The sequence below is a fragment of the Platalea leucorodia genome, assembly GCF_965183815.1.
Source record: "Platalea leucorodia genome assembly, chromosome: 9".
Lineage (NCBI taxonomy): Eukaryota > Metazoa > Chordata > Aves > Pelecaniformes > Threskiornithidae > Platalea > Platalea leucorodia.
The window spans coordinates 31,036,670-31,056,248 of record NC_138831.1 but is presented as its reverse complement, the minus strand read 5'-3'; the positions used below and the strand labels follow the sequence as shown (position 1 = coordinate 31,056,248).

Sequence of the window (19,579 nt, the reverse complement as noted above, 5' to 3'; positions counted from 1 at the left end):
CAACAGTTTGTAATATTTTTGTAGAAATATTTGATATTAAAAATTTAAGAGAGCTCAATACTCAGAGGTACTGCCCAAATATGCTAATATTACATCTCTTCTGAGGACATCGTAACCACTTACGAAACAGTACAGCATGTGCTCTAGATCCCAACAAAACTTAATGTACCAAAAAACCACACGCTGAGAAAGATTTAAATTGAACACATACGTGCTCTCCAGAACTGAAACAGCACCAGACAGTGCTGCTCTAAAATGGCATTTATGCACATATTTGTTGAACTGCTTTCAAACGGCCATTTTCATTTTAACAAGTAAAAGATGCTTTACTGTAGTATATCATACGCTCTATGTTTAAACTAGTATGAGTTTTGCTATTCATGAGAATCATAATAATCTCACTTTACATTCACTCTTTTTGACCTATATTTACTTTTGCACACTCAGCTGGCCATTCACATTGCATACACTGGCAATTTAAAAATGCCAATTACAGACATTTTGACCTTTGTTTTGTAGTGGGAAGAGAGTATTAAACAGATAACATGAAATACACTAATTGTATTTTATGTTCAGGTCTTTGGAATGACCAGTAATTAAATACATAGCAAAGTAAGTAAAAAATTAAGTCCTTGATAGGATTTTCTTTTACTCACCCTGTGCCTGAATGCAAATAATTGCATTTATGACTTAATAAATGGCAAAACAATATATTGATTATGACAGAAAAATAGTTTATTCATTAACTATGCTTCAAATGAATCTTTATTTTAGCTTTAATAAACTTATGATCTGGTTTCATACCCAAAATTTAAACTTCTTCGAGCATTTGATGTCACACTAATTCTATCTGTTGATGGACTTGGAATCACATGGCGTCCTGGAGACATTTTCTTTACTTCCCAGGCTAATGAAGTAGGTCTGCAAATTCAGGAAAGAAAAGCTTAAGAATAAAATTTGCAATAACTCTTCCTCTATCACCTTAAAGGAAAACCAGCACCAACAAATGCTATAAAGTATTAATGAATACTGCTGAATTTAATCATACATTTTAGCAATTGTTTCCACACCAACTCCAAACCGTACTGGCCAGACTCATATAAAAAATAATGTGTAGTCTCAAGACTACATGCTTATTTTAAATGTCAGTGTGGGACCAAACATTAAACCAACCAGTTAAAAGGAAAGGACTGGGGGTAGGACTGGAAAGATCCTCTAGTTCTAGTGACAATAACAATGCACATAAAAGGCCACAACTGTTTAAGGTACCCTAGGTTCTCCTATCCTGTGTAACAGAGCATTCAATACTGTTTAAATGCTGCTTTGGTTAATATAGGTATCAAATATCTCCAGTACATAAAAAACTTTAGAACTAACCAAATATATCACTTTCCACTCCTCCTATTGTACTACTGACATACCAAACTTCGTCAGCAGTAACATTTCCTGATAAACGTGTACTTGCAAAGATGATTGAACAAGTTGATTTAAGTTAACTGCCACTAACATAAAACGTTCTCATCCAAACAGACATAGTTCGAGGCGGAAGCCAGGGTAGCAGTTTCATTATGCATCTCATCGAAGCTGATGTTACTTTCTTTTTTATTTTTAACTCTTGCTCCTGAAGCTATCTGATTACATGAAAAGTACAACTGGCAATTAAAAACAAAATCAAACTTGTAGAACCAACTGCTGATGAAGACAGATTCAGAAAAGCACTTACATAAATTATTTTTTAACTGGTTCTAGTACTACTAACAGGACTAACAACCTATAATCAACTAACAAACCCACTTTGTCATGTTTGGTCTACTTTTTCTCTCTACCTAGGCAGATGGGTGATTGAACTCACTACCTAAACAAAGGAAAATGGAAGAACTAAAGTGTGTCACTCCACACATACTACGGGTCTCCCATCTTCTACAGGCACAAATTATACCAACAAAACCTTACTTCTCATTTACCTTTCAAAGCTAAAACTTAGGCACTAAGGCACAAATTCAACACTAGGCACAAATTATAATGATGTAATCAGTTTTACCTTTCTGATATTATACTTCCAAACGCTTTACCATTTCCAGCACAGCTGTTCACTGATAACACTACCAGGAAGGATAAAATCCCCTCCATGTCCTCACACCAATTCTGTCCAAAAGGAAAATTTCCTACTTGATGCCCCAGAGCAGATATTAAAATCAGTTCTCTTTACTGAATCTCTGCTACAAAATGAAGTTTACTATGAGATAGTATTTGGATGTAGATAAAAAAAAAAAAATACATAAATCTAATTACCTGCTTTGAGCATCAGCTTTTTCTAGCTTCTCCTGTAGCTGTATCCAGTCAATCAATGCTTTGAAGTCCCTTACGTAGTTATCAAGCATCATCAGGACTTCCTGAAAGGCAACCATTACATCAACCTCTGTAGTTAAAGAACAATCCCCTGCCCCAATAAAGGAACTGAAAAGTAGGTAGGAAATTTACTTGTCTGTAGCACACTTACAAAAAATAAACCCAAGAAAAACCCTGAAAACAAAAAAGCCCAGCTGGTTAAGATTTTTATGTGAACAAACATTAAAACATTTATCCTATCAAAAACATCCACATTTTCTAAGATCTCTGCAAGCACCAATGTCTAAGGACAAAATAGCAAAATTTGGCAAGAAAATAATTCCTAACATACATAAGTATCAATGCTTCAGGATTTTTTTTGTCAGCGTTGTTATCTTTTAAAATATGCTGGACATACTTCACCAAATAAGCAAAACTGCCTGTAAAACCCGATAGACCTGTGGGAGACTAAAAATGTCACAATTAATCTGTTTGTGAAGTAAAAATACACAAAGCTACACAAAGGCAACTGCATCAGACAGAAGGAATTCCTTCTGGAGAATTCTGGGACCCTGGCATTACAAAAAAATAGTTCTTATGCCTCTGAGGTTCAGCAAACCATATCCTGTTCCTACAGACTTTCAAGTGTGCAGAACTTTCAAATGGTGTCTGCTTGTACGTGCCCAGATTAATGACAGACATTCTATTGACACGTGAGATTATCAGCACTATGGTACTAATAAAGCAATTTTTAATCAAAAAGACTCTCATGGTGGTATTTTGAGGCAAAAAGAGAAAGACCAAAGCATTACACTTGGTTTGTAAAATCATCGTGTTTGACATAAACTTACTAAGAAAAAAAACAAGATAAGATGCAAGATGCAAAGTTTACATTCTCTTCTCTGACTAGCACACCTTAACAAGTGAAAAAAGTCACTAATTGCACTTTCTTGTCTATGGAGTAATTACATATCCAGACCTTACAACTCCAATACCCAGATTATGCTTCTTGACCATTACAAACCAATTAATTTTTTATCATTTTAAAAATTACTTTTGAACTATATGGAGTTAATGAAGAATTTACACATTTTTACATGAATTAATCACTGAAAGCTGTAGTCATGAACATATTTTATGGTTTGAAAGATTTACACATTATCATAAAATAACACAACTGGGAAGGGTCTTAAAGGCCATCTAGTCCATCCCATAATTCCTGGGTAGGATTAAACATACACTGTCAGAAATTATGTGGGCATGCCAGAGTTTTATTCAAAATATTGCAAAATCTTGATTAAGTAGTTAGAATCTTGTAAATTACATGTTGGTCTCTAACAAATAAAATTAACTGTTAGGAAAAGATATATAAAATTAACTTGACTTCACACTATATCAGGGAGAAATTAATAGATAAAATGCCAGTGTCTGAACAGTTGGGAACTAAAAGACTTATTTCTTATAAAAATACCCTTAACTTTCAGAAATTATTGACAGTATCTACTGATTTCCAGTTTGGTCAAATGTACAAGTGTAGTAACTACAGTAAGGTCAGATTACATACAGAATCAAAAAAATTAAAAGGTAAGTTGGGATCCTGCAGTCTTTACTCAAGACAATACTGCCATTTTTTCACTGCAAAGCAGAGCAAAAGACCATATGATTAAACTCTTAGCTTTGTTCCCTGAGCAAACTATAGTTATGTACTGTCACTGGTAGAGAAAGGAGCAATTCTTTACCATGCAGGAAGCTAGGAAATCACTTATATTCCACATATAAACTCAAAAATCATTTACTGAATGTGACAAAACCCACACAGACTCTCATAGCCAACAGGCATAAGGCACCTTCTCAGCAGAGCTGATTATCACCCAATGAAGCACATTAATGCATTTCTATAGAAGACAGTTCGAGATCACGTCAATCAGAAATAGAAGTTTTCATAGCTACTCTTTCAAAGACAAGAAAAATGTATACTGTACTCTACGATTACAACATGCTGAAAATAATAAAAATCCATAAATGAAGCTTGAATTCTATGAAAATTTACATGAGCTTCACATGCAGAGTTTAAAATATAGACATAATTTTATGGTATAGGAAAAACACTAATGACAAAGTGTTGCTGTTTTGCAAGTTCTTTACTACGTCAAAGTCATTCCTACTGGTATTAAGAGAAATTTTCTGCTCAGAGCAAATAATTATTACTTAAAAATACTTTGGGAACAATTATAAATGAAAAGGTATTGGTTCTTAAGTGTATAACTACAAGTTTTAACAGTAAAACTTTTAACACTGAAAACAGTAAAAACACTCTACTACAGTACAGGTAACTAATGCACGTTTTTGTAACATTATGTGCCATTCCTCTTTACTTTTAATTGTCCTTTTAATAGAAAAAGGACGTCTAACGTATGCAAAATGCTTTTTCATATAAAATTTTATGGATGACTATTCATTTTGTTTAACACAAACGCAAGTTTGAAATTCAGCTTCAGTTTTCACATAAGTATCCTTTTAACTATTACGTATGACAGATATACAGCATATGCTGGTTGTCATAAGGGAAAAGTCACAAGAAAGTCAAACACAAGGGAAATCAAACAGAATACTACTGCTGATGTAAAAGTTGCTCTTTGTTTTGAAATATTCTACAAAAAAGCTAGAAGTCTTTCCTACAAGGCAGTTGGTTTACAGCACCAAAATAATTCATAAGTAAAGTCTGCTACAAGAAATGAACAAGTCAAGTATTTTAGCCAGTTCTTTTTTCAGTTTCACTAATAAAATTTCAGCTTTCTAATTCAATTCACATCCACTTAGGTTAGCCCATACTAAGTTGTGCTGACTGTTACTAACAATAAGAGCATAGAAAGCAAAATTTAATTCTGAATCATTTACTTTTCAAGCCTGCCACTGCAATATTCCTCACAAAAAAAAAAAAAAAAAGGAATCAGTCTGAATATGAATTATATTTCTGAAGTTACTTGGCATAGGAAAAAAAATACAATAAATGGCTTAACCTATTTTAAGGAATGTTTAGCTACACATTATCAGAAATGATCAGAGCAGAACCATGCAGCTGTAACCCGAGTCATGTTTTACGAACAAGGGAATACAAACAAGACAAGCAGCTGGAGCAGCCCCATATTCACTGATGCACATCTTTCTCCCTAAAGCTATGAGGGCCATTTTGTCAAGCAGGATGAAGCAGAACAAAAGTGGCTCTGAAAGCGCCGTTACAGGCATCCAGATAACTACATATAGATGTACAGCTAAAATTACCAATTAGTTTACCAATTGGCTGCAACGGATTCGATTGGTTTGTAATTAATTCTAGTTACTGGCGCATACAGCAGGACGGTTGGCGCCATCCCTTTGTCCTACTGACACACAATACTGGTGGTGCAGGGCTCTGGGGTCTTGGACATCAATACAGCTCTCTAGCTCACCTACGGTACCGAGTGTAGCAGATATACCCTGTGGTGCTGAAGCAGTGGAAACTTGTACCACTTGAGAAGGTGCTGACAAAAAGGAACCTTTATGGGGTAGGCTATGGCTGCACTGGAGTCAAAACAATTTTAAATCCCATTATTTTTCAAGGTCATATCCATCCCATACGATTCTTAAAGAGCCAGTTCAAACTAAAAAAGAAAGCAATACCGCTAAAAAACAACACTTAAAGGAAAATCCATGACACAAAACTAAAAACACTCACAATACAGCTCCTGTTTCTTTCTCCCCTCTGTTCAATTCTCTGATCAATAGCCCCGCACATCAAAAAGCTCTTTTTGTGCTTTTCCTTCTTTTCTCCAGCTCTCAATCATTACTTTGGTTTCTATGTATGTATTTATCTTAAAGTTGTACTTCTAGTCTCTTCAACTGGGTGATCATATTAATTACGTTGCAATCAAGAAGGACCTCTAATACACAGAGCAGCTGCATCAGAATAATCCTGTATTCCTGAATCAGGACATCTTGACTTGTGTCCTAGACAGGCCTATTATAATCCTTAAAAACATAAGTTCACTTCGTTTGGAAATCACATAACGGCTTTGACACGTTATCTTCTCCATTTATTCTCCCATTCTCAAACAAGGAGGAGGAAAACAGGGAAGCATGGAAGACAGTACAATTCAAAATAGCAGAACGCATGTCAGAGAAATTAACTAACTCAGTCACCACATCTGTACTTTAGCTTATTCTCAAGGCTAGAAATGTGTGTTTTATTTTATAAACTATGCATAGTTTATATTGCTTCATTATCTATACCAAGTATTTTGGATTATGTATTTACTGAACCAAACTCAATTTTCTTGTACTGGAGTACATTTTTAGCAGGCAGCCTAAGTTCCTTCTTTCTTTCTTTAAATTTATGTTTTTAAGGTTAACCGGGTGTTTTAGTAATTTGACACAAAAATTGCTTCAAAAAATTCCTTGTAGCCTTTTTCATACTGTTGAATTACAAACATTAAAGCCAGCTCTGGGGTTAGGTTAAACAAAGATGATTGCCAAAGCGGTTCTTACAACTTTGGGAGAGGATGAAAGGAAGCAGCTCCTCCATCCAAAGGACCCTCATTATACCAACTTCAGTACATGGCAGATAATAGTAAAAAGAAAAGACTCTAAAACAGATGCAGAAAGGAGAAAAACAGAATAATTTTCCAGTAACTAAAGCTCTCCCGATTGGTATGCCTTTTTAAATGCTCTCACACTATCCTTGCATAAGCCACTAAGCAGCAAACTCTTAGAGAGTAAAGCTGCAGGGACACATGGCCTCTTAGATCCAAATCTGAAATGCACCATATCTGGCCGCAGTTTGTTCCTCATTGATTCACCTATGACATGACAGCCATAATCCTCTATCTGCCAAGGATGGGCTCCTGAGAAACGTAACCGTTATCAAAGTAAATTTTCTATATAAGAATGAATGTAGCGGTCAGGGGACACATGCAGGGACTTAATCACACAATTTATTTACACAAAAAACGTAAACACATATATGATGCAAAAGATGGACAGGCAAGAATAGGATTATCCAGACTGCCAGCTAGAAGAGAAGCCAGCTTTTCAGTAGCTGGCTTTCTAGAATAGATTACCATTCTGAAAGATCCCATCCATTTCCATGTGTGAGACTGAATGCCCAATCATTACCCCATTTTCCCATCCTTCACTGTTGACTTCAATGATTTTGATTCATCTCCAGAAGATGACAACAATGAAAATGTAAATGTCCAAAAAGAGGCCAGAGGAATGCTCACAAAAGACTTTAACTTGGCACTGACTGTCACAACACAGCCACAGGCTATTTATTTAGAAAGAGATGTAAACATACTCTTCCTAAATAACTACAAATTCAAAAACAGAATGCCTGTATTTTTTATAACTGAGTGGTAAGTGGCAGCCTAGCATACTTCTGACATATTCCAACTGCAGAATTAGACCTTCTCAAACAATTTGAATATATATTCATAAAACCCCATTGATCTGAAAGCCTGTCTTGTGAGAAACACAGAAAAAGAATTACAGATGTTCTAATATGTAAATCATTGGCTTAGGCTTTCAGGGAAACTCATAACCACCGTGGTTTTACTGAATAAAAAGAAAATAGATTCGATTCTACAGAATAGAGTTCATTTCATGCTGAAATTCTCCTTCTAACTGGAAATGTTCTAGAGATTCAAAGAATGAAGACATCAGCACAAGGTATTAAGTTAATGCTCAAAATGCTTACAAATCGATAGAAATACACTTAATAGAGGACTTTAGTGGGGAAATAATTACCAATTAAAAGAATTTAGGTGTAAAAAGCAAAAGATGCTGAATAATCCTTAATTAAAAAGCATAGATTTTACAGTTTGATGTTTTTTGGGGTTTTGTTTGTTTGTTTTGTTGGGGTTTGGGTTTTTTTTTCATTCCTTTGGAAAGCCAAGATTTTTTCCACCCAGAGGAATCCAGGACCTGAAACAAGAATAACGTATCTAAACAGAATACTTAGAGACCTGTGTTGAGGAAATAAATTACTGTATAACTCTTCTTGGGATACTTTTCTTCGCAGTTGTAGCACGACAAGGAAAGAAGTGAAATTCACATATAACAAATTATCTCTCCCAAAAAGCCTTAAGTATCAAACCCTGATTCTGTATTTTTTCCTCCCTGGAATCAGGTACTTTTCATATTTGTTTAACTGAAAAGTGGGGGGGGGGGGGGGGAGATTCAAAACTTATCCTTCAAAACAAGTAAAAAGGACAGAGTTGAATTGGTTCTTATCAGTGAAATTAGGATCAAGATCCTGTTTGGATCAACTTGACTATTACACTGAATTATTGCAGATTTCTTTTTCACTGACGTTAGGAAAATCTTGGGGTTTTCTACCTTCAGCTCCAACACATTTAGAAACAGTTTTATTTTCTTGGCTGTCTTAAGTAACAACCAGCATGGACGACCATGGGTCTCAGTCTGCATGCATAGATTGAAATCATTAAAATTAGCATACCCGGAACGAAAACGAACCCTCACAAGGCATTCTTAGCAAGATATCCTAATGAACTAAGTTCCTCTCTCTTTCTGGGAGGTCTTCAATCAACTTTAACTCTCTCACAGATATCACCCTGATTGGAAGGCCTTAACTACAGTTGTTTCAGCTGGTTCTTTCACATAATAACATCATGCAACAAGTCTTTTAAGGGAAAGGCTTCACCCACCTCTTTAGAGTACTTTGTGCTGTCTGTCAGAATCAGAACAACAGAACTTCATTGCTGAATTTTCCTTTTTATAAGAGGGAATAAGAATCTCAAGCAGAATGAAACTGTTTTCACTGAACTACACTCAAGATAGACTGATTTAAGAACGTACCTGTAAGCATTAGAAAAAAGGAGAGAAACTACCCTTGCCAAAACCTTATAGAAATATATCAATAAGTAATGACGGGTGGAAAGATAAAAGTTTGTACAAGCATTAATGCTAAACAGCAACTTAAAAAGAATATAGAACTAAATTTTCACATCATAAAATTCAGCTTTTTTGAAAGAAAAAACAAAACAAAACAAAAAAAAACAGCTGAAGCCATCCTAGGAGGGAAAAAACCCAACAATTTAAATTTAAAGTAGTTTGAGATTCTTCCAGACTTACTGTAGCCTTAGCTGCTAGATCCAGTTGCTCAAACTCTATCAATAATAGTTTTAAATAAGTGTGTGGTGTGGGTTTTTTAGTTTTTACATATATACATACACACACACACACATGCGCACACACACACATATATATAAACTCAGTTGCTGAGATGCCTGAAGACCATAAAACAATAGCAGCAGAATGCATTTCTCTGTTGCATTAATCAAAATTCCACTGGCCAAAATTGGCTACAGAATCTGCCTGCACAAATAATTTTGGGCTTAATTCCTTTTAGCATACAGAAAGAGATTTAAAGGCATTAATAATTCTTTTCTGCCTAAGCTCACCACCCAAAACTAGAAAATACTAGGCAATAAAACATTCATATAAACATCAGACACACGGAAACCTAGGTGATGTATAGAACATCCATACAATTTGCATTTTGAAATGTTGACCGTTATAGCCAAATCTATTAGAATATCTTATCTCTGTCTATCACTATTGCACAAACTGATTAACACACAGTAAGATGATGCTTAAACTTGAGAATCCTTTATTTTAGAAATAATTCAACCATGTTCATTATATCTTTATATACAAAGCATCAAAGCCTTATCTATATACCCATATAGATGATTTGAGAGTTCTCAATTCCAAATCAATAGCAATATACCACCTTCAGCAGTGCCCAAAGCTGAGAGAAAATATACACAACCACTGATCCTCTTACACACATTTCCACTGTTTGTATCCTTACCACAACCCTTTCGTCTGCAGTTTCAACCACAACCAGCCACTAGAGCCCTTTCCGATTTGGGAGCATCAAACATTACCTTCAGTGACAACGTAATCAATAAAACTATACCAACTTGTAAGACTACAAGAGAGCAAAAGATACAAAGTCAAAAAGAAACACTTTTATGCCAGATTAATCTGAAGGTTTTAAATGCCAGAAGTTGTTACATTTCATTTTTACATGGGTCTTCTTTTAATGTGATCTTTATACAGCTAAGATGTTTAAATAGAACAGCACATGCCCATTTGACCAAGACATAAGTTTGAGGAGATATCACTTAAAAAGTTGAAATATGGAATAAGGAAGTTTTTGATAACACAGATTTATCTTAATAAAAAGGATTTTTCAAAATCCCACTTAAAAAAATAAAAAACAAAAAACAAAGAAGGAAAAGTTAACAGTTTAACCATTTTGGATCTTTGTTTAATATTGTTTCCCACATATGTCCAGCAGTAAAAATAAAAATGGTACTTCATGAAAAGAGCTAACAAGATATTGTGTCAAATGAGTTTGGAAAGTAAATAGAAAAACGTGGCAATATGAAATTCTCATTTATCAAAATCATCTCAAATCTTTAGGTATGGCAGAAATACATTAATCCATTTTCAACTGAGCTGATATGTCTGTTGGTATCTCCTGTAACATTTTAACCACTAAGTACTTTTCTATGTGGTATAAAAAGTTTGCAAAAAAGAGCATAAAAATGAAGTTAATCCATTTTCATTTTTAGAATGAGCCTTAGTAAAAGTTTATTATAAATGGAATTTTCATCTTAAAATTAAAATATTCAGAAGACCAGCACTGCCATACATAAAACTGGAAAAGTGTAAGAATTAGCTGAAGTCCTGCCCAAAGAGAAAGAAAAAAACCAAACTAACAAACAAACAAACAAAAAACGCCACAAAAAACCACCAAGCAAAAAAAGCCCACGTGGTTCTGCAAACTGTGGATCTAGTGGAGCCTGTTTTCCCATGATCTCCTTACTGGTTTCTCTGGTGCCAGAAATGAGATAATGACATGCACTTCAATTAATTCTTATTAAAAAACCAAACCAAACCAAACCAAAAAACACACAAACAAAAAACCCCCCACAAATAAAAAACCCCAACAAAACAAAAAACAACCACACACACAATCCCGCTTTCCTCAGTTGGTGCGTTCATGTTCTCGTTCTCTCTCAGAATTCTCTGGTGTCTAATAAAGATTGAGTGGCAGTTTTTTCTGCAATGTGAACTTTAACAAGATGTCTTCTTCCAAGCTAGTCACCTACTCTCGTGAAATCTATAATGACTAAATTAATTTAAATTGGCCCACTGATATTAAAAGTTACGGCAGGGATGACAGAAAATCATGGATATACAAGGACAGACAAGACATGTGGTATGACTGCATTAAAGCTGGCCCCCTAAGTCCAAAAGTGTAAGAAAAGGTTTACACACATTATAGATGTTACTTTCCTGGCAATGAAGCTTAACACATTTTGCTATGCCACATCTGCATTATTGGTATTCTACCAATGGTAGCAGAGTTAGGGAGATATCTCATTAGACCGCACAGAATTCATATTACGCCTCATATTATGCCATTATTCACATATGCCTCATTGAGAGGCATAAAATCACTTTGCATCCTCCCAATCCCACACATTCAAGCAGTTGGAGCCGTCCCTGGAATAACACGCAGAACCTTGCTACAGCCGTATTTCCTGCAACAGCGGACACCCAAGCTGACACAAACCAGGGAATCTAGATTCTGTTCACGGCTTTCACGTTTTCAGGCAACAAGAAAAGGCACGACCAGAGATCTTGCAAGATCTGACCAGGCACGATCAGTCAATACAAAGTATGAAACTTGGTGCTTGGGAGTAACATGACAGCAAAGTATATAGGACTACCAAAGCCAAGACAATAAAACAAGTGTTTTAGATAAGTAAATGATGATTATTTATGTGAACTGAGTCACACTGTAATGAGACAAATTGTAATGATCAAACTAAAGATTGAGTTAAGCTGCTTTAAAGGCAGGACATAGGCCTTCTACTAAACTACACTGATCCTTGAAACAATGTTCCATGAGTGCTTTTCAAATATCATTTGCCAACTGAACTCTGACTCTAGATCACAGTTTTAATTCATGAACTCATAAAAGGTTGAGGTACTACAGTAAACACTTTCTTTATATTCCACAATATGAAAGCTGCACTTAGACAAGATATTCCAGCTGATGGAAGACAGCAAGCACTAGCTTTTCAAGATCAGGGGTGAGGAAGAGTTGCAGTTTCCGCACAGATCTGCTGTTCATTATCACTAATATTCCATCCAAAATTAGAACATACCTCCATGCTAATGACAAGTTTGATCACTCCCTAGTTGAAGCCTATGTATGTAGTACCAAAAATGTTATACGCTTATCTATTAAGAGTTATGTAAAGCACTCACTTCAAAAGACAGAAGTTAAGATATTCTGCTGTAAGGGATTAGCTAGAACACATTGACAACTTTACCTCTGGCAGAAACTGGACTGTATCTGTCAACAATAACCACCCCCAAATAAATAATGACAATCAATAGAATTGATAAAAGTGAAACCTTATTAGTAAAAATAATTTGAAAGACTCAATGATTCTATACTTCATAGCTTAATTAACAGAAATTTTAGTAATTTATCAAAAGAGTAATCATCATCGTTTAACAGTAACCTTTAAAAGAAAATCTCACAAACAGAAGACCACAGCACAAACGCATATTCCAGCCACTCAGGTAATGCACTTTTTTGTGTTGAGAAGTAAAGATCTTTTAAAAGGTAAATGCAACATGAATGTTAGATAAGTTTTACAACACATGACATCGGACTCCCTTGTTTATTCATTTTTGGTTTCTTCCAACCCTGTTTTGCAAACAAGTAATCTGATACATACATCATTGTCAAGCATCTACTAAAATGAAGACTTTTCACTTATACTATGTAATATCTCCATCTGAGAACAGATCAAGTGGCACGATTAAAATGCTGAATGATATCTAACCCCAAAAATATGTGATAATGATACAAATACGCTTCTGTTCTTTCAGTCACAAAAGTTTAAAATGGTAATCTAATTACAATGCAAGGCTGACCGATTTTCTTAAAACCAAAAAATTCTCCAGAGAAGTTTCCTGAGCAGGAAGACAGTTCAGTAACAAAATGTTAAATTGTGTTAGACCAACCAGCGATTTGGAAGCCTCTAGCTACTGTTCAGTTTTCAAACCTGCTTTCAATGAAATGTATTTGTAAATCTCAAAAGTCAATTTGGCCATGTCTGATTACAGCAGAGAACTAGATGCATATGATAACAAAAAAAAGTATACTTAAATTGATATATGTAATTTTTTACAGTGATTAGATAATCAATTCCAGAATGTGTTGAGTTTTCAGCCATGTTTAATATGGAAACAGAAGTAGTATCTTTAACATTTCTTTTATAACATATTCTTCTGGCTTCTCTTAATGCTTACGATAAATTCCATTTCTAAAGAATGAGTGATTTTTATTAAAGGACAATTGCCTTTCTAAGGATCTACTAGAAAATCATCATAAAATGTAAAACAGATGCACAAGCTGTTACAAACACAGGTTATTCGAAATTCGGAAGCACGCCTTCCAGTGACACCCCAACCAGACATTGTTTATGTTTAACCACCAATCACTTTCTTAACATCACAAAGAGAACCAGGAGAGTGGTAACTATCACTGCAAAATGGGAGCAATGTATAATTAAGCCACTTAACAGGAAGCAAACGAATGTGAAAAAGGCTGAATCACAACAGTGCCACCTACAGTAAAGAATATTACAGAGAAAAAATAAATAAATCAGTGTTCAGTCAGAAAAATTAATAAAATCAGAACTCAATAAGCAAAAACTACTTTCATCAAAAAGCTGAGATCTAATAACATTATGTAACCCACTACAAGTTTTATACACTTCAAAAATCAGTCACTGTCTAAGATGAAAGCATCTTCTTAAATCTGAATAAATATGCCATCAGTTTTCCTATTTACAAGCCTTCACTAAATACAAATCAAAAATTAAGAGTTTCTGAAGCTCTAATTCCTCTTTTGGCTTTTTTGTAAAGTACAAAAAAAAGCCCATAATAACAGCCATGCGACAACAGGCAAAGAACAGCTGCAGACTTACCTTGCATTCTACGACACTCTGATCCGATTCACAGGTAACATAGATTTCATCAACTGCCCGTCTGAGATTGTCAAAAAGAAAAGCCCAGTATCGAGCTCGCAGATCAACTTTTCGAGGCTGTCTTGTTTTTGTTGGGCTTTTGTCAAAGTTTTTATCTCCAGCTGCTGCTGATGTTAATTTACAGTCTATGGCAGTGCTCTGAAAAAACAAGATACAACGGAAAAGGAAAACAACAAACAGAAGCATGGTAAGAGGTTGGGCTTCTGTGCAACACACTTTTTTCAACATATTCAAAATTTGTAAACAAGAAATTTTTCACTGAAGAAGGCTACATCACCCCACTGACTTGAGTTTTTTAAAACACACTCTCTTACCTTAAATATATGCAGCAGCTATGTAGAACTAGATTCTGTTTCTTTGACATTTATAACGCCAACATTGACACCGAACAACGGTACAAGATATTCTGCCTCTTAGCACATTGGAAAGTTACATTTTTTAATTACATATCCTGTATTACGTATTCTGACAAGTACGCACATCTAGAGATGAAAATAACATTTTACTAATAATCACACCAGCAATATTCCATCACAATTAAATTCTAATACCAAGACATTACATACAACTTTATAGTTTTTAAACCCTCATTCTAATATATGAGCATTAATGTCCGCTAAATGCTGATGTGGCTAGCCCTTTGATCAATATGTTATGGCTACACTGCAGAGGAGATGCCAGCATCTGAATTAGTTACGAAAGGAAGCTTTCACAATTTAGAAGACTACTTGTACTAAGATTTTCACTTACCATATTGTTAACATTGCAACCTCAATTCAACCCAGCGTAAGTGCTGTGCTAATGAACCAAGTTGCTCCTACTTACACCAAGTCTGAAAGTGTCATCATGCTGTTTTAAGTTGTAATTTAACAGCTTTAACTACAACAAATCTGTTGTTTGATTTTTAGTGTTGATATGCAGGCTAATTGATCTAGTACTACTTTGCTGCACAGATGCAGAGAACTGCCAATATGTTAAATGTGATGGGAGCAGAGGGAAAACATCCAACTGTCTTCGCAAATGCTGGCACAGACAGGAATCACTATGTACCTACTTGGAAGTACTGTTATGCCACCTCAGTGTTATGTATCTGTTGACCTTGTGCATTCAGCTTAATGACTCATATGGGGTTATGTCTGCTTGAGAAAGATATACTGTCACTTACCTGCACAGGATATTCAAAGGATTCTGAAGCATGCCTATTTGGCTGAAAATACCAAATCAGCACTTGGCTCCATGGTACTGCCCTTATTAAATCTGAAACTCTCTCCCACAACAAAAAAAAAACCAGAAAAATCCTGCTACCATGCCGGACTTCTATAAGCTTCTTCATTCCATAGTAGCCAGGTGGATTACGCACCTCTAGTAAACCCAAAGTGACGCCCAACTGTGTGTCATTTGGTGATGGAGGTATCAGCTATGTGATACAATAGTCTGCTTTTGGTTTTTTTTCATTAACGCGTTCATTTTAATAGCACCTTTAATGCCGTTTTCATGCATTGTTCCACTGTGGCACAGATCTCCAGAAAGTCAATTCTTACTGGAGTACACTTGTAGGGATTACTGCAAAATTCCATTCTAAAAACTACTTTTGGTGATTGAATAAAACCAATCAAAACGAACACTGCACAAGCCTGTACACAGAGTTTGTAATTAGAATATCTAATTGCTGACTAGAAATAATGTAAATAGCAGAACAATTGACTGGGATTCAAGCCTTTTTGTCCCCTGTGTAAAAAGGTGGGAAACATGATTTCTTTGCACCAAAAGATGAGTTTAATGGCAGGTAAGTTTACACTTAGAGACAGAGTATTCTTATAGAAAAGTCATTGTAGACCACAGGCAACGTAAGGTAATCAGGACTGCAACATAGTTTTGGATGGACTTATCAATGAAAGTACTTTTAAGGAAGACCTATAATAATATTTTTATGATGAAATATATAGAATAGACACCCAAAGATTGTACGAAGTCTAGAGAAAATTTTCTTCATTCTCCTTAAGAGGATCTTTGTTTTTTGTGGATTCCTCTTGAATTCCAACAAAGTATGCCTAAGATACAAAACGTTCCCTGCATGTTTAGGAAACATGTAAATGAACTCTTATTTCTGATGCTCGAATTACAGAATGGGGAAGTAGGCAATAACCAAATGATTTTTCAATCACTGTATTTAAGAATACAAATGCCTTTTATCTCTAGATTTTAGGGGCCTTGTTTGATGAATTCACACCATAAACACAGCTTCCCATTGCAAGAGAACTGAACCCTGACATGAAGATAGAACCTGCCAAACCACTTAGTAAATTCCAGACCTCTGTTTCTTTGGTAGCCTCTCCCTCTGGGTTCCAGTCTGTTTATTCCCCCAGCGCTCTGACTACCTGTATCACACTGTATTAAACACAGCAACTTCTGCTTTGTAATTAGGGAGGTAGATACAACGCTGTCAAGATGGTTATGCTCTCACCTGTGTTTGTGTTCAGATTCTAATTTTTCAGTAAGAAGGGGAAGAATGGGCACCTGATTTACTACAATCATACTAACATCTCTGCTACTCTTACATATATCTCAAAATGCTCTAAGTGTACTCCAGATGAACCCCAGCTAATGTAAGCATGAGAGACATTTTCAGAAAAGATGCATGTCATAAACAACCAATGAGCAGGAATTTCAGAAGGGTTTCATATGTCAGAGTATTTCATATTTTTTCTTCTATGACGTAAGTGTCACCTCTTAAAGAACAGCTTGGAGAAAAGATGCTCCTTAGCTGAGGCCTTGTAAATAAACCACTGAAGCAAAGCTTATACTGGCTAATTTACAGCTCCTTTAAAATACAGTTTATGATGACACAACCTTAACTACAGAATCATAAATAGCTATATTAAAATAACAGTGTTACCTTTTGCTGCCTGTATTTATAAAATGTGACCTTGGTAAAGTGATTAGGTTTCTACTCATTCAGCTAATATTGCTGATATGAAGGATCAGCTGGTTTGGAATGGGAACCATGCATAATTTACACTATTTGAAAGATACACCTGAAAATGTATCTTTCAAAGACAGTGTCATGGAATATATTTTGATATTTAGCAATAAATGTTATCCACTCACTATATTTGGCATCCATTCATCATCTTTCTTGTATGTCAGCCATATTTTACTTAGGAAAACAGTATGTTGAACTGTGTTAACTACTGTAAGTTGCAGCAGTTCCATTATTACCCGTGTAACCAGATTTCCAGTGTCTGAGTAAAGCCTAAGCAACATTTACAGTTACTCACCTTTGAAAGGATACAAATCCCTCAATTACCAAATTTCTTGTAAACACAATCACACAAGCAGGTAAGCATTAAGTTGGCGGTTAGTTAATAGAAATAATATTTTAATTTCCTGATGCAAGTCAGTTCTAACACTATACATTTGAATTTGTCACAGCCTGGTATCTGCCACTCAAGGAAACAGAAGTCAATTTTCAGAGAAGAATCCAAACCGTGTCCCATGTCTGGCACCTCAGTCTCCAGAAATTCCATGAAAAAACATCAAACTCTGCAACCTATTTTCAAACTTAATCAATTTTGACTGGCACCAACTTTACAGAAATGAAAGCCAGTACTCACTTAAGAGTTGCAGCAAAGACTACTTTTAATATAAAGATACTACTAATATTTCATACAGACTGCTATATTCTGTACAAATGTTTAACGCAAGCACCAAAAAATTACCAGGATTTCTGAGTTAATCTGCATATTGTTCAGCAGAATCTTTACCTATAAGCATCTTAAGTAAATTTTCTAATGAATCAAACTAACCTTTCACTGTGAAAAGCAAGAAATGTTGGATTAGGTACAGACTTTTTTCAAGACTGCAGTTTCTATGCTGATGTACAGCTATACCTTTATATTATTCTTATTCATCCTTCCTGGAATTAAGTTTTAATTAAACAGTATTTACTAAAAGTATGTACTTTTGAGCAGATCATATTCCTCAGTGTCATGCTCAGGTTGAGAGTGGTGCAACACTGAAACTCCATTTCCAGAGATTATCATCTCTTGATCTCTCTGGTATTCAGGGGGAACGTATGGGCACAGGACAAAATATTTCTAACAGTGTAGTCTGAAGAAAGATAAGGCAACAATCCCACACCTTCACCAAGATGGAGCTATACCCAAGCCACATAAACTCCACCTACATCCTTGTGCCCAGTGCTTCCAACTAACTCTCACTTTGGTTAGCAGTTGGAGGCGTAAGCCTTTTTCCACCGACAAGACACAAGGATACAGAATTAAGTTTTTCTGAGCAGAGTTCTAAAGCTCCAATCCTGCAAATTTCTACACATCATTCTTAACTGGGTATAAGTACTTACTTTTGAATCTTCTAAGTGATCTTAGATCCCTTAGCCTTTGACAATACACTTATCCAAAATTTAATCCATGTTCAACAACTTTGCAGATTATCGCATGTTACAAAAAAAAATAAATCAGTGTTTACAAACACACAAAAAAATAGCTTGCCTTGGCCTCCCGTCCCCTTAAATAATATGCATGTTTATGCAAAGTGTGACGATGGCTTATATAGACATGATCTAGCAGGCCTACACTGAAGCTTGTCCTCACTAGAACAACAAAACCCACCCAAGAATGGCAAAGATTCAGAGGGGCTAGTTCATATTATCTCACTTGTAGTGAGAGTTCAAACCTTCAACTGCAGAAAAGGTAAAGCTTTTGCGCCTTTGAAGTTAAGAAACATGGGAATATTCCTTCTTACATCTCAAGTAACTCACTGTGGACGATGAAAGTTACATTAAAACCTAATCTCTTTTCTTTTTTTTTCAAAATAGTTTCAGTAACCTGCCTTGGAGCTCTGGAAAGTATGAAGTGTATATTTATTCTCAGGACGCCAAAATTTATTGAATGTAGATTTGCCAGCACCCTACTGAGAAGAAGATGAGGTTGATAAGACCATATGAAAGAGTTCTTGTAAGTTTATTTTCTTGAGATTAGTGGCCCATTTATATGTAAAGGAAAATTAAATTTGAAGGCTCAACAAATGTAACAAAAAAGCCACCAATTTACAGCAGTATCCAGTGTCTGAAATGCAGCAGAAATAAAGGT

General features: G+C 35.3%; 1 protein-coding gene across 2 annotated transcripts in view; it reads right to left on the bottom strand.

Annotated features, from left to right (window-relative positions):
• The window catches only part of SCAPER (S-phase cyclin A associated protein in the ER), a 168,083-nt gene that overhangs the window by 134,171 nt on the left and 14,333 nt on the right, over positions 1-19,579 (bottom strand). For both annotated transcript variants that reach the window (XM_082321353.1, XM_082321354.1), the window contains exons 5-7: positions 14,412-14,609; positions 2,293-2,393; positions 805-921 (exon numbers count right to left, since the gene is read on the bottom strand). In XM_082321353.1, coding sequence (XP_082177479.1) covers positions 805-921; positions 2,293-2,393; positions 14,412-14,609 — 416 coding nt within the window. The remainder of the gene's footprint in view (positions 1-804; positions 922-2,292; positions 2,394-14,411; positions 14,610-19,579) is intronic.